General features: G+C 34.5%; 3 protein-coding genes across 4 annotated transcripts in view; 1 reads left to right on the top strand and 2 right to left on the bottom strand.

Annotated features, from left to right (window-relative positions):
* Positions 1-7,325: 7,325 nt before the first annotated feature.
* Positions 7,326-14,082, bottom strand: LOC109099407 (UDP-xylose and UDP-N-acetylglucosamine transporter). Its single transcript, XM_019112927.2, has 10 exons — positions 13,853-14,082; positions 13,623-13,736; positions 10,833-10,935; positions 10,702-10,751; positions 10,551-10,632; positions 10,380-10,440; positions 9,914-10,023; positions 8,540-8,615; positions 7,834-7,909; positions 7,326-7,705 (listed from the first exon to the last, which is right to left on the bottom strand). The coding sequence occupies exons 1-10, from the start codon at positions 13,927-13,929 to the stop codon at positions 7,459-7,461; spliced, it is 996 nt and encodes a 331-aa protein (XP_018968472.1). The 5' UTR covers positions 13,930-14,082; the 3' UTR covers positions 7,326-7,458.
* Positions 14,083-14,244: 162 nt separating this feature from the next.
* Positions 14,245-17,025, top strand: LOC109099409 (vesicle transport protein GOT1B-like). The gene is made up of 5 exons (XM_019112929.2): positions 14,245-14,467; positions 15,051-15,142; positions 15,260-15,438; positions 16,202-16,283; positions 16,392-17,025. Exons 1-5 carry the CDS (start codon positions 14,443-14,445, stop codon positions 16,428-16,430), a joined length of 417 nt encoding a protein of 138 aa, XP_018968474.1. The 5' UTR covers positions 14,245-14,442; the 3' UTR covers positions 16,431-17,025.
* A 971-nt stretch (positions 17,026-17,996) lies between these two features.
* LOC109099139 (lactate dehydrogenase Bb) overlaps positions 17,997-20,976 on the bottom strand; it is a 7,342-nt gene continuing 4,362 nt past the window's right edge. Inside the window, exons 6-8 of one of the 2 annotated variants that reach the window (XM_042715014.1) lie at positions 19,878-19,995; positions 19,512-19,635; positions 17,997-18,368 (exon numbers count right to left, since the gene is read on the bottom strand). In XM_042715014.1, coding sequence (XP_042570948.1) covers positions 18,195-18,368; positions 19,512-19,635; positions 19,878-19,995 — 416 coding nt within the window. In that variant the 3' untranslated portion in view covers positions 17,997-18,194. The remainder of the gene's footprint in view (positions 18,369-19,511; positions 19,636-19,877; positions 19,996-20,976) is intronic. The other variant, XM_042715015.1, reaches the window with a different exon arrangement.

Raw genomic sequence — 20,976 nt, 5'->3', positions numbered from 1 at the left:
TTGCCATATTGTTTTATGTCTTTTATGCCATATGCTATTTATATACTGTAATAATTTTTATAAATATTTTGAATTATCTTTTTCATTTTCATATTTTTTAGCTTTTATTTTAATTTAAGTTTGGTAATTTTGTAATGTGATTCTGTCATCTTTAACAGGTTTTTTTTTCTATTTGGTTTAATTTATTTTCAGTTTTGTCAGTTTTAGTATTAATTCAATATTAAACATAAAACTAAATTATTTCAGTTATCAATTATTTATTTTATAATTCATTTCTTAAAACTAAATTTCTTCTTTAACACTTACAAAGACAAATATTCTGGTTGCTTTTTTCTTATATAATGAAAATGAAAAATGACAAAAGCTTATTTTTATCCTATATACTAATTTATAATATAAATAATACTTATAATCCTAATAATATAAATATAAGTTTTAATATGATCCTTTTCTCGAGTTCAACTCACTTCATTCAACCATCAGCTCGCTTAAAGGAAAGACTTTTTAAGCAAATAACTACTCAAATCAAGTTTTTGATGCATGAAATTGACTGTAAATGCATGTAAAAGAGTGACATATACATAAAATTGTATACATTTGTGTTCTTACATACTTAAGGTTCTGAAACATCATGAGGTTGAGTAATTGATGATGGGCTGAATCACTACCATTAAGTAACATTTTAATAAAACATTAAGCCAGGAGGCAATTGATGTTGATTTCAATAATTACAGCCGTTTTATCTAGGAGTATTTAATCAGACATGCTTTCATATCGCATGCAATAGAGGGTTAAGGCAGAGAGTGCAAGAGATGGGAAATTAGCATGAACTGCAGTGCTGTATCTGTGCTGTGTGTTCATGCTGGTACACGATTATAAGAGGTGAACATGACTTCTTATTCATTTCACTCTCTCATACAATACAATACTGCACTGATAGAACTACAGCCCCCTATAGGGGATCAATAAAATAATAAACCAGACACAGGCTATAGATTCAAATGCATCAGCTATAGATAATATATTAAATAAAACATTTTAAAACTGCTCATGTTTGTTTCATACTGAACTTATTGTCATTCTGCTGATCCAAGGCTTGGGAAAATGGCAGTACTGAGAGGGTTGGTTGTCCTTTTAACCTTCTAGACCAGTGTGGTTCCACAAGACATCAAGAATAATAGACTAATGTTCAATATCTGGCCACAGATTGTAGGCGACAGCGCCATCTAGTGGAAACATCTGATTTAAAGTTGCACAACAAAGAACCTACTTAAACATATCCATCATTTCACCCATCCACCACTTGCTTATCAATGGATGCTCTGCAGTGAATGGGTGCCGTCAGAATGAGAGTCCAAACAGCTGATAAAAACATCACAATAATCCACAGCACTCCAGTCCATCAGTTATTGTCTTAAGAAGAGAAAAGCTGCATGTTTGTAAGAAACAAATCCATCATTAAGACATTTTAACTTTAAACCTTCTGGACAAAATACCATCTCCTGTTGTCCTCTCACATCAAAATCCACTGACATACTTGTTTGTAGCTGGGTTTTTTTTTTTATCTGTTTTTGCTTGTAAACGGTGCTTGATCTGAGCATATTTCTCTCCTGATTCAGATGAGATGTTTTTTTTTTCACTGGAGAAAGCAATATTATCGATAGAGGAACATTTGAAGTTAAAAACATCTTAATGATGGATTCGTTTCTTACAAACACACATCTTTTCTGTTATCAAGACTAACTGATGTACTGAAGTCGTGTGCATTACTTGTGGATTATTGTGATGTTTTTATCAGCTGTTTGGACTCTCATTCTGACGGCACCCATTCACATCCATTGGTGAGCAAGTGACGCAATGCTACATTTCTCCAAATCTGATGAAGAAACAAACTCATCTACATCTTGGATGACCTGAAGGTAAGTACATTTTCAGCAAATTTTTATTTTTGAAAATGGAAATTATTCTTTAAATACCCATTTTGCTTTGGCCACATTTGAATGGCTTTTAGCAGCAGAGCTTGGATTCAAATCACATTAACTGGAAATATCCATACGTTTTGGTCATGCACTATTCTAAAACAAAAAGGAACACAGAAGAAGTCACTACGTCTGCGCACAGAAACAAAGCACTCAATAGCACCTGAAAACATTAAGGTTAGGAGTTCACAGTTACAAGAGTCTGAAATTAGTGGAAGTGTTTCACCACTGTTGTCCAATAATGGCTCATATTCCAGAAAATGCATGAAATGTGTAAAATTTCTTTTCTTTTTCTGTAGGGGTGAAATTTCTTCACAGAAAAAGTTTGACTGGCACAATTTGCTGTATAGTATAAACAGTTACCTGGTTTACCTGTTTTGGCGCGGTCCACACACTGAATGTACAGTGATGCAATGTTGAAAACAGCTCATTGTTTGACCTTTATTCGCAGCGTAACACTTCAGTACTGACTCTGCAAATCTGAACACACTGGCTTGATTTGGTATCGCCTGGAGAGAGTGAGAAACGAGATAAATGTCATTTGAAAAACTAAACACTGATTTATTGATCTTGCACACTCACCTGAAGCGGTTGTGTGCGTCCATTATGCCTTTTTTTGTAATTTTCAGCAGTAGCTTTTGTGAACTGAGCCATCTGCACAACAATGAGACAGTCAATATACTGCATCAGTGTTATTTTAGCATCAAAAAGAAACTACTATAGATTTTGTTAATATTTTGAATTCTCTTTTATTTTGCATATTTTAATTTTATTAAATTTGTTTGTTTTTGTTATTATTATTATTTTTAAATGTCTATATAGTGTGTGATATCACTCTGAAAAAAAGTACAGGGAGCATATGAAAGGAAAGATTAAAGATTTTGCCTTTTCTTGCATCTTGGCGATCTGCTCCCGAAACAAAGCATCCTGATTTTCCAGATCTTTCTCCTTCTTCTCCAGCTTCTGAGCCTGATGGGAAGAAAAAAACATGAAAGCATCAGCATGATAATCTTCCATAGAAATTAAATGAACACTACAGGAAAGAAAGTTTAATAGCACGTTTATTTTTTAATATAAATATACAAATAGAGTCAAATGATGAGTCAATTAAATTTACATCAAAGGCTGCATGTGTGTCATAGATTAATACAAATTAAAGCATTCCCTCACGTACTTAATAGAAATGATCAAAATTTCTCTTGAAAAAGTGAACGAGCAAGTGAAGCATCAGCATCTTACCTTCCTCTCCATCCACTGAAACACAGGAGCAGATCAAGAGAACGGGAGAAAGGAGAAAGGGAACGGAAATAAGCGACAGTGGAGTAAAGCAGCAAAACACTACCATTTAAAGTCATGCATGTTTAATATCTGGACATTCGCAATATGCAAATCCAACACATGCAAATACATTAAGAGGTGGATCCAGAGAAAATGTTAGGAAACATGTTACTTTGCACATGATAAAGTTAAAGTTTTATATTACAATTTCTATTACTCTGTTTTATATTTTCCATTCAAAATTTATTTATTTTTTAATTTGAGTTAAAGTTTTAGTAATTTTGTTGTGTGTTTTTGTTATTTTTTCCTAGTGTTTGTTTGTTTTCAAATGTGTTTTTTATATTAATTTTTAGTATTTTCATAGTATGACACCAGCATAGAATGTAACGCTCTGCCATCTTCATCTCCTCCTTTAGGAGCTTCTGGAATCTTCTCTGATCTGCTTTCTGAGTTTTCCTCATCCACTAAAAAGAAGAAATGCCATATCTGAGCATAAAGGAAGATCTTCCATTGATTTATGAATCACAATCAAGTTCCTGAGATGTTAAAGTCAACATGAAATGAAAATTCAACCTATTTTCTAAATCCATGTTATAGATTGCAAAAAAAAATCTATCCATACATCTTCCATTTTTTTTAAATAATTAAATATTAGTTTTTACAATACATATTATTTTAAAAATCACGATGCACAGGTATGTTTGTAGCAATAGCCAAAAATACATTGTATGGGGCAAAATTATAGATTTTTCTTTTATGCCAATAATCATTAGGATATTAAGTTAAGATCATGTTCAATGAAGATATTTTGTATATCAAAACTTCATTTGTGATTAGTAATATGCATGGCTAAGGACTTCCTCTGGACCACTTTAAAGGTGATTTTCTCAATATTTAGATTTTTTTTGCACCCTCAGACCCAAATATTGTCTGATCCTAATAAACCATACATTAATGGAAAGATTATTTATTCAGATTTCATATGAGGTATAAATCTCAATTTCGAAAACTGACACTTAAGACTGGTTTTGTGGTCCAGGGTCACATATATGTGTATGTATGCACATGAATGCTCTGTATGTATGCAGGCAAAGTTATGCAATATCTAACTTTACATATAGAGCTGCGCTGTTTACAGAAAAGTTCACAGAAACAATCTGCAACTTCCGTGAATTCACGGTGGAGTTCATCAAGCATTTGCACAAAACCCTGAGGTACAAATGGAGACTTTGCAGGTCAATCAGTCAAAAATTAACCAAAGAGACTTTAGTAAGAATAATGCACCAAATGATGAACTTACCAACATGTGTTTGTGGTGGAAAGACCTCGACTTGGTCAATAAATGAAGGTGCAACAGGTTCCTCAACCTGAGGTTCTACAGTGGAATTTTATTTCATTTTCTTTAGGCAAAACCACAAAAGAAGCTGATTTGAATGACACAGCAGACTCCTCCAGGACAGATGGGATGGGAGCAGAAATGGAGATCGAGGAGTCCTCAGAAGGATTTGGTCGTAGCTTGTGATCATCCACAGGTGGAGGCACCTTCATGCGATCAATCACTTACTCTCAAAGCTGTTCAGTGTCAGATCAGAAACAGCATTGATATACAGTGTCCCTTCTTCTACTATGGTCCAAAGTCCATAAATCTGGCAGTACCATGTTTTATTAAAAGCAAAAGTAGTTTTAGTGCTATGAGGTTGGTGTGGAGCTATACTGTCATTAATATTAGTTGGTTTTGAAAGCAATGTCTAAACAGGAAATCTGAAAGTTTACCACTCATGTCTATGTGTAGTATGTTTAGTATGCAGTAGGGTCGACTTTTATGAACTGTAGGCTATATATAAGCTACATGCCCTGCAGGACATTTAGTTCAGAAGCCCTAAAATCTCCACAAACGATGCATTTCTTGAATTTACACTATATTTCTAGTTAAACAGATTCAAAACCGAATCACTGAAGCTCTTGCAGTGCAAACATGTAACAGTTGTTAAGCGTGCATCCGCAAGTTTTGCATGAAGGACATAGACGATATAGTTGAAATTACTTAATAAAGGAAACTGAAAACACTTTTTCATAAGTTTAATGTTAACTAGCACACGTACTCAAATGCAACCCCCTCCTCATCGGCCGGGTCGAAGGAAACGTGGCGTGAGCTGCCACTGCCCCACATCTCTGCAGTTTATCACGATAATTATTGTCAATAAAACACTGAAATTGTTTTATCTGAAGGACTGGGATGTTCAGTATGGGCTTCGACATCTAACACCCGAGAGCATGTGTTCCCACTCTCACACCCGGAGGAGTTTCACTTGATTTAAGCCTCCCAAGAGCCAGTCCTTCATTTTTGTCAGCTAATAAACGTTTATAATTAGCAATAAATGTTATTTGTTAATATATCTGGGAGCATACACACTTTGTTTACATTTGAGTGAACTTGAAAGGGACATTTTGTGCTTTTTCAAGATGTTAAATATTTGGGGGGGTGTCTAATATGATATATTAATAATACACGATTAATATAAATTTTTATTAAAAATGTTGGAAAACAAATTTCTGCATTAAAAAATGCAAAGCTTACTCTCATTAATTATTATTAACTTCACATTACTTACAGCAACTAGTGTATTTTGGTGGAAAATATGGTTGTCAGCTAATACATGTTCACAATTAGAAATTAATGTTATTTAATAAATCTAGGAGCATCTAACATCATTAATACATCTAGGAGCAAGTTTATAAGTACTTAAAGTTGACATTCTGTGCTGTTTCACAATACCACCTGTATATGTCTGGGGGCGTGGCTAATGTGATATATTAATAATACATGATGTAATTATTATTCAAAACATTAACATTGTTCTGCCTAAAAATGTAAAGCTTACTTTTTTTCTTTTTAACCACAATCTCATTAAATTATAATGACTTAATGTGGTAAAATATGGTTACCATGATGAATTTTTGTACTGTGTGAGTTTATGAATTCTACACGAGTGACAAACATTACCCTGGATGTTATCCACTGATCAATATAATGAAGCTGAAGAAGTTCATACTTAATACTTTAAAAGCCACTAAAGAGCATACAATTAATATTACATATAGAAAAACAGATTCATCTTAGAAATTATGAACTGTGCCCAGATAGCACACGTGCGTCTGCAAGACGTCTGTTAAAGATCTCTTCATCTGGAAAGCATCTGCTGTGTGCAAACATCTGATAGACATCTTTAAGATGTCAGTTTTACATACATTCTAAATCATAAACATCATAAAGAGACCAGATTCAAAGAATTGCACGAAATAAATGATTTCCTCCACTTTATGAGGTCTCAGTTTGTGTTAGCTGATAAACAAAGTTTCTTAGACAAATCAATGCCAAATTACAAATTCTAGCATCATGAACATAACATCTGTAGACATTTTCTACAGTATTGGCAGGCATGTTTTCTACAGTATCGCTTTAGCTTACTCTGATACTCACCCGCCTGCGGCGCAAGTGGGTGGCGACTACAAAATGTCAAATATTATAGATGACTACAACTTAAAATGCCTATGCATTATCTTTCATAGTCTTTATTATTTCACCCGAACAAAGACACATGTAAGTGGGCCAGTATATTTACTGACTTACTAAAAACGGCTGTGTTTAAAAATGGAAAAGAAATAAATACTTGAAGTAAATATAATGCCAGGGACAAAATGAGTGTCTATTTCTGCAAAAACAGATGTAGATACTGAAAACAGGTCGTGGATTGTGAAAGCTTACAGATAAACACTCGAACTTACACTCACACCCAGCTCAAAAACAGCTCATAAAATTGGCCCAAATGTACCTCAAGCACTCATACGTTTACAGTGAATAACTTAAAAATTAATAGTGATGGGACACACACTGACAAAACACACTCATACGAAGCTAAAGAGGTATTACAGTTTACAATTACAACTCACTATGGAAGCTTGTTTCCACCATGGAATAAGAAAAGCATCACTTTTTATCTCACAATTTTTTTAAAAACATAAATATCTAAAAAAACTTACTAATATACTTTTGTCAGAACTGCAAGACTCAAAATTCTGACGTTTAGACTTTTGTCAGAATTGCAAGATATAAACTCAGAACTGTGCGATAAAAAGTCGCAATTACCTTTTTTTTTTTAGTTTTATTACATGGTGTAATATGGAAAAGGGCTTCCATAATTTACTCTGCCTTCTTGTCAACTTTCTCTCCTTTTATTGCCGCACGAACGCTGGACCAGACTTCCGTGTAGAGCAGCGTTCCCAGGAACACCACGGCCGTGCCGACCCAGTGCCAGGCTGTGAAGGGATTATGGAAGTACAGGATGGAAATAATGAGACTCAGGAATTTGCGAAGCGTCACCACCAGTGTAACCGTGAGCGACGCACACTCTGTGGTCAGAATGAACACGCCGCGGATGCACACATATCTGAAATATCAGGCTAAGGATAAAATATCCAATAAAACATAATGACTGAAGACAGATTTCTCAGCATGGCTTTCTACAGTTCTGTCCAATAAAAGCCTATAAAGAAAATGACAAATATGAAAGGATACTGGGTGACGACGTTCATCAGTAGGTATAGCCACATGACAGGCACAGACAGACCAATCACAGGCACTTCTACTGGAGCTTTGAGAGAAAGTCACGGGTTGGTCATTTCAAACAAAAAAGCCAAACAAAGTAAGACTTTTTAGGGCACACATACACCATTCAAACATTTGGGGTTCTGAAAGAAATCAGCTCTTTCATTCATTACGGTTGCATTAAATTGATCAGAAGTGATCAGAAAGATTTCCTGCTCTTTTGAACTTTGTATTCATCAAATGATCTGTAACATGTTTCCACAAAATTTTTAAGCAGCACGACTGTTTTCAACATTGATGATAATCAGAAATGTTTCTTGAGCAGCAAATCGGCATATTAGAATGATTTCTGAAAGATCATGTGACACTGAAGACTGGAGTAATGATGCTGAAAATACAGCTGCGCATCACAATTATATTTTAAATATGTATTATGGAAGCCCATTTCTGACATGGAATAAAAAATAAAGAAAAGAGTTCCAATTGCTTATTAAAATGTTAGCTGTTTTAAATTGTAATAATATTTCAGAATACTCTTGTTTTTACCGTATTTCTGATCAAATAAACGCAGCTTTGGTGAGCATTCTTTAAAGAACATTTTAAAATCTTACCGCCCCCAAACATTTGAGCGGTGCTGGATAATTTACTGTACTAGCCCCAACAGAATGGGACTCACAGCTCTGGCTGAAGAGCACAGCATGTCTGTAGATGTCTGTTGATAGCAGGAGGAATCCCGGTAATGGCAGAAAGTGCTGAAACAAGGCAGAAAAATCCCACTCAATCCCAATGTTGCACACTTGAATACAGCATCATACAGTAGCATGCAAAAGTTTGGGAACCCCTTGCAGAATCTGTGAAAATGTGATTGAAAACAAAATAAGAGAGATCATACAAAATGCATGTTATTTTTTATTTAGTACTGTCCTGAGTAAGATATTTTGCTTAAGTCCACAAGAAAAAAAATAGCTGAATTCATTAAAATGACCCCGTTCAAAAGTTTGTGAACCCTTGGTTCTTAATACTGTGTGTGGTTACCTGATGATCCACGACTGTCTTTCTGTTTTGTGATGGTTGTGCATGAGTCCCTTGTTTGTTCTGAACAGTTAAACTGAGCTCTGTTCTCCAGAAAAATCATCAGCTCCTGCAGATTCTTCAGTTTTCCGGCATCTTTCTAATATTACAACCAACCAAATAAACGAATTTAAAACAGATTGACCGCTCAATCGAAACTAAGGACAATTGAGGGACTCAAACACAACTATTAAAAAAGGTTCAAATATTCACTGATGCTCCAGAAGGAAACACGATGCATTAAGAGCTGGGGGTGTGAAAACTTTTGAACAGGAAGATGTCATCCAAATTTTTCTTATTTTGTAGAAATATAATTGTTTTTCCATTTAGTACTGTCCTTCGGAAGCAACAGAACATACTTGCATGTTTCCCGGAAGACAAATTAAGTACAATTTACCTTGATCTTCAAATTCCAAAAGTTTTCACCCCCCTGCTCTTAATGCTTCTTGTTTCCTTCTGGAGCATCCGTGAATGTTTCAACCTTTTTTAAAAACTGTCTTTGAGTCCCTCAATTGTCCTCAGTGTGAAAAGATGGATCTCAAAATCATACAGTCACTGCTGGAAAGGGTTCAAATATGCAAAAGATGCTGGAAAACTGAAGAATCTGCAGGAGCTGATGATTTTTCTGAAGAACAGAGCTCAGTTTAACTGTTCAGAACAAACAAGGGACTCATGCACAACCATCACAAAACAGAAAACAGTCATGGATCATTAGGTAACCACACACAGTATTAAGGACCAAGGGTTCACAAACTTTTGAATGGGGTTATTTTAATAATTTCAGCTATTTTTCTTTTGTCTTGTAGACTAAATGTAAACATCTTTTATGTAAAATATCTTACTCAGGACAGAACTAAATTAAAAATAGCATGCATTTTGTATGATCTCTCTTATTTTTTTAAATTATTCACATTGTCACAGATTCTGCAAGGGGTTCCCAAACTTTCGCACGCCACTGTATGAATAGTTAGGGACTCACATTGTAAAACAGAGCCTCCTTGGAGTGTTTGCCATACTTCTTGTACAGAGTTTCCTGGAAAATGCCCATTCTTGCAGACATCAGCAAGGCGAACGTCAGCATGGCGATACCTGAAACACAACAGCATTAATGCAATCAAATATGATGCAGAACAACTAACCACACATACGTAAATGTCTTCAGAACTGCATATTAACACACTACTGATACTAACTTAGCAGTTTGCAATAAGTACACTACTTTTCAAAAGTTTGAGGTTGAAGTTTGAGTCTCTCATGCTCATCAAAGAACATTTATTTGATAAAAAGAGAAATATACACTACACAATGCGGCATGCAACCATAAATAATAATAAATGCTTATTGTTATTAATGCCATTTCACACACTAATTAAATTTTTAAATGGTATTATATTTAACACAGTATGCAGCAAGCATTGCCTGAGTGTGAATGTGGAGAATATTACCCAGAAGCCAATGCATGAAGGCATAAAAACTGTCTTCCTCTGTGGCCCCTTTCTCAACATTCTACACAAAGATCAAACCTGATGTATTAGGTGCAGATAAATGTGAAATAAAGCACTGAAATGCAAGTACATTATGTCTGTTAATACAAAACATCTACTGGAGTGACCCACCACTTGTTTGGCCGACATAATAGTGCAGATGAAGATGCCCACAGACACCAGCACGATGGAAAGATATTTACTCGCCGAATATCTGCAAGTGATAACGTGACTGAATAATATGCAAAATAAAGCAATGATTTGTGCATGATCTTCAGCCTACCTTTTCTTCAAGAGGATAATACCGAGGATCATGTTTGCGATTAAAGATCCCTGTGATCAAAACGAGAAGTTACAGAGATCGATAAGGCACGGATTTTAAAGCAATGAATGAGTGAAATAAATGATACGCACCGATCTGAAGATCATGTGCAGAGGCATAGCGATGTTAAAGTTCAGGGCGTAGTTATTGATCACGCTGACGGTAAAGAACATGGTCACCATGATCACATAGTTACTGCAAAGAGGAAACGCATCAAAACTTGTGAAATTCTCAGGAGGGAAAACAGTACTGAATTTAAATAATGTAATGCATGTATATGAGCAATGCTTAGTAAAGTACTGATTGACTGATTTCAAATTACATGACAAAAATTGTAATTAGTAATGCAATCTACTACATTACGCTTTTTATGTAAATATAATCTGACTACTTTTTGATTACTTTTGACATAACTGGTGCATCCCATTGTATTTAATAGAATAATCTTGTTTATATATATCATATCAAGTTGTTAAAGCAAATTATTAATTAAATCAAATTATTTTAAAATTAAAAAAATCTAAATAAAACCATTAAATGACATGCAGATATTTTGTTAAATTACTGACTCAATAATTAAGTTATTATTTAATTTAATTATTTAATTAGGTAATTATTAACTTAAAATTAGAATAAAGTTATTCACTTAAATTCTCAGGGTCTACATCACATAAATATATTAATTCAAAGAAGTTCTGCAAACTGTACATGTTAATTAAACATATAAATTGCAATGCAAAATAAACTATTTTGTGGATAACATAAGTCATCTTGTCGAGCTTCAAAACTGCACGACTATGTTTGGAATGGAATACTAGCGCAGTGCTTAACACACACTGTGCAGTGTACACTACCTCCGGAGTATGTGAATTGTGAAACATCATATAGTATGCTATTGTTGTAGTCAACACCACATTCAGCAAGTGGGCTCCAGCTATCATATCTGATATTCTGTGCAAATACAGTCGTGGCCAAAAGTATTGGCCCCCTTGGTAAATATGATCAAAAAAGGCTGTGAAAATTCATCTGCATTGTTAATCTTTTTGGTCTTTTATTTAAAAAATTCACAAAAATGTATCCTTTCATTGGATAATAAGAATTTAAAATGGGGGGAAATATCATTATGAAATAAATGTTTTTCTCTAATACACATTGGCCACAATTAACGGCACCCTTTTATTCAATACTTTTTGAAACCTCCATTTGCCAGTTTAACAGCTCTAAATGTTCTCTATTAATGCCTGATGAGGTTAGAGAACACCTGACAAGAGATCAGAGACCATTCCTTCATCCAGAATCACTCCAGACCCTTTAGATTCCCAGCTTCTCCTCTTCAGTTCACTCCTCTCAGTTTCCGTAGGGTTCAGGTCAGAGGACTGGAATGGCTATAGCAGAAGCTTGGTTTTGTGCTCAGTGACCCCTTTCTGTGTTGTTTTTGAGGTTTGGGTTATTGTACAGTTGGAAGATCCAAACATGGCCCATTATAAGATTTCTAACAGAGTCAGTCTCTTACTGATTTTTTTATCTGTTGGTATTTGATAGAATCCATGATGCCATGTGTCTAAACAAGATGTCCAGGACCTCCAGCAGAGATACAGGCCCACAACATCAAAAATACAGCAGTATATTTCATTGTACACATGGGGTACTTTTTATCCCTGTTTTCACCAAACCCATCCTGAGTGTTTGCTGCTAAAAAGCTCATTTTTTAGTTTCATCTGATCATAGAAGCCAGTACCATTTAAAGTTCCAGTCATGGCTGATAAATGAATATGCTGGAGTTTGTTTTTGGATGAGCTAGGAGAATTTTTCTTGAAACCCTCCTAAACAACATGTGTTGATGTAGGTTCTGTTTGACAATTTTTTAAAGATTAGGACGATATAGACACACGCCATCTTCCACAAATCTCCATAACATACCCTTGGAGAGTCTTTAGCTACTCAAACTCTCCTTCTCACCGCACACCAGGACAATATAGACACACATCCTCTTCCAGGCAGTTTTGTAACATTTTCTGTTGGTTGGAAATTCTTAATTATTGCCCTGATCGTGGAAATGGGAATTTTCACTGCTCTTTTCTTAAAGCCACTTCACCAATTTGTGAAGCTCAATTATCTTTTGCTGCACATCAGAAATATATTCTTTGGTTTTTCTCATTGTGATGGATGATTAAGGGAACTTGGGCTTTGTTTTCCCTCAAATTTATATTTCTGTGAAACAGGAAGCCAGAGCTGGATGATTTCATGTTTATAATCATGCTGGAGTACTCAATTGTGAATATGAATGGGAATATACTTAAGAGATATTTTACTCATAAGAATTCATAGGGGTGCCAATAATTTTGACCAACGAGTGATGCATGATATTTCCCCTCCGTTTTAAATTCTTATCATCCAATGAAAGGATACATTTTTGTGAATTTTTTAAATAAAAGACCAAAAGGATTAACAATGCAGATGAATTTTCACAGCCTTTTTTGATCATATTTACCAAGGGTGCCAATATTTTTGGCCCGGACTGTATGTAACCTGTGCACAGCATGCACCCTGAAAACTTCAAAGATATTAGCAGTCTGAACTGTGTGTTGACTCACAATCCACCTGTCACTGTGACAAAGCACAGCGTTCAACTCTCACCTGCAATAATATAATAATCAATAATGGTGATCACTGCCTTTTATCTCGTTCAACAAGTAAAAACAGGATGTTTTGAGTAAAAATGCATAATTATGCATTTATTTTTTTGAAAAAAGAATGAATGAACGAATGTGTAACATGATGGAAATCTGTCAAATCATTCGCCTGTTATAATCAATAACATTTACATTATACATATAATTAAAATACATGCATGAGAGTACAATATGTAACTAATTATTAACCTGAGGGGTATGTGTGGCTTTTTGCGTCCAAAGTTTGTCTCAAAGATGAAGCCTTCCAGTGCAATAAAGGCAAACTGGGCAAATGTGACAATATTCCCACATCCTGGGAAATCCCTGTAACATACAGAATTCAAAGAAGCAAGAAATGGCAGCACATAAGAAGTTCAAATGCAGTGAATACCAACTCAAATATGAAAAAAACTATCATATATGAGAGAAATGAAACTCACCTAACCAGAAGTTCCAAAAACACAACATTACTGCAGCAACCAGCAAACACCAAAGCGATCGCGAATAACGTATTCATTGTCAAAGGCTAAATTAAAACAGTCACGCAGTTATTTCAGCTTCACAGTAATCCGGGTGTTAGCATTGTGAATAATAAATGTCTAAATGAACTTCCAGCAGCACTAGTGATACTTCAATGAACGTCTCCCAGCTATACACAAGCCTTCCTGCTTCCCGCTGCGCCTGCTGGGATTTGTAGTTTTTTGGCTCTAAACCAGAACGTATGCGGATATTATTAAAAACTACATTTCCCAGCGACTAGGTTCATTCAAACTAACAAACTTAGCAAGTATTCGCGTTGGAGTAGAATAATTGCGAGAGGAAATAGTAATAATAAAATAGCTTTTAAATAAAATAAAGTAAAAATAATTATCATAATAAACGGTATCTGATTTTTTGGCACCGCGTCCCTGCGTCATTTCAGACGTTTAAAACATCTACGTGTTTCCGGTGTCGTGGCGATCGATCACACACATACACACACAACAGTTTCACACATCAGTCAGTAAACCAACTAATAAACAACACAAACATGATTTCGTTAACCGACTCACAGAGTAAGTACATTTTACAGCATCTCTGCTTGCGTCAATGTTGTTAGTTTAGATAGAAATGTTAAAAATACTGCTTCAAAGCTGAAAATGGTGTGGAAGTGATGAATGGAAATGAATGAGGAGGATACACGGCGTGGCCTCTAATAGTACAATCAAATCTCAACTATAGTATAGAATAATAACTATCTTATCAATCTAATCTCTATCTATCTATCTATATATCTATACAAACCATCTATCTGTCTGCCTGTATATCTATCTATCTATCTATCTATATCATCTATCTATCTATCTATCTATCTATCTATCTATATATATATATATATATGATTGTATCATGATATTCTCTGAAGTGCTGTGGAGTCCTATGCAAAAACCATAGAATATGCTAATCAAAAGGGACAGGCTTTTAAAAAAATATTCTCCAAATCATTAGAAAGAAGAAAAAGCAATGTAATATCATTGCTAACACTGAAGTACTTAATCATAATCTCCACAACTCCCTAAATGTGATTTATTTGCATGCCCCCCCTCCCTGTGGTTGTAATGCAGCACTGATAAAAGCTGTTGCTGTGTTTTTTTACAGAGATCGGGATGGGGCTGACGGGCTTCGGCGTGTTTTTCCTCTTCTTCGGAATGGTTCTTTTCTTTGATAAAGCGCTCTTGGCCATAGGAAACGTGAGTGTTTGCGTTTACACAGAAACACAGTTGTTTGAATGGATCAGAATATGACGTGACCGTTCAGATTTGTGTTAGGAAATTAACCTGAACCTGAAAGTCTTCTTGTGTTTGCAGATATTGTTCGTCGCCGGTCTCTCGTTTGTCATCGGACTGGAACGGACGTTCAGGTTCTTCTTCCAGCGGCATAAAATGAAAGCCACCGGTTTCTTTCTGGGAGGTGTTGTCGTGGTGCTCATCGGATGGCCGATTATAGGCGTCGTCCTCGAAGTCTATGGATTTTTTCTCCTTTTCCGGTGAGTTGTTTTGTTTTGTAAACCCTTCTAAGATGTTTAGGGGTGGTTTGCAAGCAAAAACAGAAAGCGAAGCACTCGTAATAAAACACGAATCAACATAGTTTCCATATCATCATAAAGTGCTAATTTGACAATCATGTGTTTCTATAATTATTTTAAAGAAACAGTTCAGCCAAAAATGAACATTTGCTGAAAATGTACTTCCCCTCGGGCCAACCAAGATGTAGATGTAGGGAGGTTTTGCATTAACCAAAATGGGTTTTATTTTGCATTAAAGCAACAACATGCAACTTATTCCCAAAATTAATTGTGCCATATCCACAAGTAGCTTGAAATCACAACAAATGAACCTGGAACCGAAGGATTTGCGAGCAAAAACAGAAAGCGAAGCACTCGTAATAAAACACGAATCAACATAGCTTGCATATCATCATATTTTCTGTGCCTTGACTTAGGTTCACGAAACAGCGTGTATGTTGGTAATCTCTAAACCAGCTACTAGTCTGTTTCCCTATAAATAACCATGTCATGTTATAGTTTCTGCTGTTATCTGATACGAGTAGCAATCATTGACTAGTATCATCAGCATAACTGCAAAACTTTTTTAACACTATTTTAAAACCTCCACCGCATAGAAACTACCTGCCTGCTCATATAAGACATTATATTTGGTTATTGGTAGAGTTTGGTAGGTATCAACCTTATTTGTAGCGTATTAGCTTTAATATTACTTGATTTTAATTTGGTATCCATCTGTTTTCAGGGGCTTTTTCCCAGTAGCGGTTGGCTTTATAAGGCGGGTGCCTATTCTTGGGTCTTTACTGAACCTTCCTGGTATCAGTGGGGTAAGTTAAGCACAGTTTGCTGACTATTTTGTCACTAGCTTGGTATTTTTTTGCTTATGTAGGTGACACTTACTTGACTACAATATTGTTGTTCTGTTTCTCTTTTAGTTAGCGGATAAAGTCGGCGAGAGCAACAACATGGTATAACAGTCAACAGTTTAGTACTTTCTTTTAGTTTTCTATGAGCGGCTCATATTTATATTTGTAATAATAGTGCTTCTGGTTCGGCGTCTTGCTGGACGACAGATGAGATTTTTGATACTTTACCTGTGAAGAAGTTCAGGTGTTTTTTTTTTTCTGGGACTGATTACCAAACCAAGTCAGGCACTGTTTTTTGTTACTGCATCAAACGTCTCACCCTGCAGGGGGCGACAGTGACCACTGAACCCCTAAATGACCATGAGATGGCCGGATCAAACGAACCACAACTGAAAGGAATCACTTGTTTCTGAATGAAGTCGTTACTGTTTTTTATTGCGCTTTTACGTGCCAACTGGTCTGTTTTGCTCTTTTTATTCTTCAAAATCAAATTTGGACTTTTTCCACAAGAGCTCCACCTACAGGAGCGGAGACTGTTTCATCTCTTTGTGCTCACGAGGAAAATTCAGCAACCTGTGTGACATGCTGTTATAATACATGACTGACTTGTTTAAGTATTTGTAAATACTTCAAATGTGAGACTAATGTAAATTTTTACAGACAAAGATCCTGTTTAATAAATGGATTATGTCCTTTACGGTCATTTAGAGTCTTATATAAATGCTCCGTGCAAATATTACACAACAGTTGTATATATGGCTAGCATGTGGTTTACACTTTGCACTTTCATTCAACGTTTAGTGAGTACATTGACTAGTTCCTGTAACCTACAGTCAGGTGGAAGTGTAACAGTGTCAATCAAACGTTTGGACGCAGTTCTTCATGAATCTCTTTCACTTTTACTGATCAAAACTGAACACAAATGACAAATTTCTTCTTTGTCTAGATTCCAATTATGACCATTCTGGACTCTCATGAGGTGCACCATGAGATGCTTTAAGACACTTGAAGTGCAATACTTGATTGTTTTTCCTTACAAATCTGCTCCAATACATTTTAATCAAAAAAGTTCTTTTGCAAGATAATTTAAATGTCAGCACAATTTCTATTTTTTGATCGAAAGGTTTTTAAGATCACAAATCATCATTTCGTTCAAGTGTGTCCAAACTTTTGATTTTCTAATGTATAATATTTGCTATATTTCACCATCAGACACCAATATCTGTTTTTACACAAAGTGCTAATTTGACAATCGTGTGTTTCTATAATTATTTTAAAGAAACAGTTCAGCCAAAAATGAACATTTGCTGAAACTGTACTCACCCTCAGGCCAACCAAGATGTAGATGAGTTTGTTTCTTCATCAGATTTGGACAAAACAACCACACAGTCACTTGCTCACCAATGGATGTGAATGGGTGCCGTCAGAATGAGAGTCCAAACAGCTGATAAAAACATCACAATAATCCACAAGTAATCCACAGCACTCCAGTCCATCAGTTAATGTCTTGAGAAGCGAAAAACTGTGTCTTTGTAAGAAACAAATCCATCATTAAGACTTATAATCACCGGATTACTTTTGGATTACTGTGATGTTTTTATCAGCTGTTTGGACTCTCATTCTGACGGCACCCATTCACATCCATTGGTGAGCAAGTGATGTTATACTACATTTCTCCAAATCTGATGAAGAAACAAACTCACCTACATCTGAGATGGCCTGAGGGCAAGTACATTTTCAGCAAATTGCATTTTATGAGTAAACTTTTCCTGTACATTCATAAATTTAGATCTAGGATATTAAAAATAATAGCAATAAAAATCAGTGAACTGTCTACGCAGTAATCACACATTCATAGTGGTTGGTTGTGAGTTAGCGTTCCAGGTCTTTCAGGTCTTTCTGGATGTGCCACAGCATGTCTGCGCTCTTCTTCAGCTGTGAAATCTCGTCGGCGGTCAGGGTCATGTTGACCACGCTGCCCACTCCAGCGCTGTTCAACACACACGGCAGGCTCAGGTACACCTCGTCACCGATGCCATACATACCCTGAAACACATGCAGTGCATTCACACTTTCTCCTTCATTCAGGGTTGTAAATGTGAATTATGAATTGTTGCATTTCAAGATTGTGCTACTCTTTACTGAAAAACCTATTACCGCTATATAAAGGGATAGTTCACCCAATCACGAACTATAATGATCTATCATTTTCTATAATGGTCCATGTCTATTCTTAAATTTTAACATGATATATAAATTTTTTAAATGTACATATGATTTTCATGTTTTTGAAAAAGTATCGTGCTCACCAATGATGCATTTATTTGATATATGTGACCCTGGACCACAAAACCAGTCTTAAGTGTCAATTTTTTGAAATTGAGATTTATACATGATCTGAAAGCTGAAAATCATTTTTGCTTGATGTATGGTTTGTTAGGAGGACAATATTTGTCTGAGAACAACTCTGGAATCTGAGGGTGCAAAAAAATCTAAATATTGAGAAAATCATCTTTAAAGTTGTTCAAATGAAGTTCTTAGCATGCATATTATTAATCAAAAAATTAAGTTTTGATATATTTTACAGTAGGAAATTTACAAAATATCTTCATGGAACATGATCTTTACTTAATATCCTAATGATTTTTGGCATAAAATAAAAATTAATAATTTTGCCCCATATAATGTATTTTTGTCTATTGCTACAAATATACCCCAGAGACTTAACACTGCTTTTGTGCTCCAGGGTCACATATGGTTAAAACAGCAATAATAATAAAATAAAATATCTTTTCTATGTAAATATATATTTTCAAATCTAATTTATTCCTGTGATCAATCAGCATCATTTCTCCAGTCTTCAGTGTCACATGATCTTCAGAAATCATTCTAATATGCTGATTCGCCGCTCATTAAACATTTCTGATTATCATCAATGTTGAAAACAGTTGTTGCTGCTTCATATTTTTATGGAAGTCATGAAACATGTTTTTTATTTCAGGATTCTTTGATGAATAGAAGGTTGAAAAAAACAGCATTTATTTGAAATGGACATCTTTTGTAACATTCTAAATGTCTCAACTGTCACTTTTGAGCAACTCAGTGCAACAAAAGTATCAATTGCCTAAAGAACGAAATGTAACTGACCCCAAACATGTGAACAGTAGTGTAGAATGATCCTGTACTGACCTTCACCATGGTGGAGACGGGATGGACTCGGCTGAGGTTCTTCATGAGACTCTCTGTCAGGTCGGCCACACTCAGACCGATGGCCCAGTTCGTGTAGCCTTTCAGTCGGATCACCTCGTAGGCGCTGCAGTGAACACAGTCATGCTAGTACTTCTGGCACAATAACTCAAAATTGAATAGACAAGACAGAATTCTAAACTGTTTATGATAACTAGACACCACACTGAATTAATCAAGCACTATAGTAAAGTCATGTGTCAGTGTAGCCTACTGTTTCAAATGTTTAATAAATTGCAGGTGGTAAAATGCATGATATATTTATTTTGGGTTAACTGTCCTTTCTACAAGAGTAACCTGTTGGCGTACCTGTCCACGACCTTTTTGTGTGTTTCTTTCCAGTTCTCTTTGTCCGTGTCTGTGCCGATATCTGGATTGAGTTTCTGCAGATTGACTCCTGCCACATTTGCACCACTCCAAACAGGAACTGCAATGTAAACACACACACACACACACACACAGAGAGACCATGAGTGGTTGAACGATAAAACTAATTCCACTTTTTATAGATATTTTTTAGTGCTGTCAAAGGATTAAACGCATCCAAAAATAAATTTTTGTTTACATAATATATGAGTGTGTACTGTGTAATTTATTATGTATATGTAAATACAAACACATGCATATATTTAAGAAAAATATGTTATGTTTATATATTAAATATATTTATATATAATATAAATGCATATACAGGTACATGTAAATATTTCCAAAATATATACTGTATGTGTGTGTATTTATATATACATAATAAATAAACACAGTACACATAAATATATTATGCAAACAAAAACTTTTATTTTGGATGCGATTAATTGTTTGACAGCACTAATATTTTTATATTATGATTATATTTAATAAATGCAATTAAATTTATATTAATAGAAATCTAAAATAAAAATAACATTCTGTATTATTAATAAACATATTATTATTTATAATTATTTAAATAACGTATTCATTTGAATATGAGTGTAATTATTTTAATAATATGATGAATAATTTAATGTTTTATTAATTACTTATAATTTATATTGTTATATTTACATAATTTAATGCTTAAATTAAATCCAATATTTAATATTAAGTTTATTTTACACAATATAATCGATACAATTATATTATTGTTTTTAAATCATTTTTATTTTATTAATAAATATGAATAATCATTATTTTGATAACAATTCTATGTATTTAAGTATGTAATATATTCATATATGTTTATTGTATATTTATACATATTTTAATAATACATAATTATTTTAATAATATTTGTAATTTATTTAATATATTTTATTATTTATAATTTATATTTATATAATTTAATTATGCTTAAATTTAAAATTTGCTATATTAATTTAAATCCAATATTTATTTTTAATTCTGTAATTTATATAATTCACATTAT

Source organism: Cyprinus carpio, chromosome A25 (genome assembly GCF_018340385.1).
Source record: "Cyprinus carpio isolate SPL01 chromosome A25, ASM1834038v1, whole genome shotgun sequence".
NCBI classification, from domain to species: domain Eukaryota; kingdom Metazoa; phylum Chordata; class Actinopteri; order Cypriniformes; family Cyprinidae; genus Cyprinus; species Cyprinus carpio.
The sequence above is the reverse complement of the archived record's forward strand: the minus strand, read 5'-3'. Positions and strand labels throughout refer to the sequence as shown.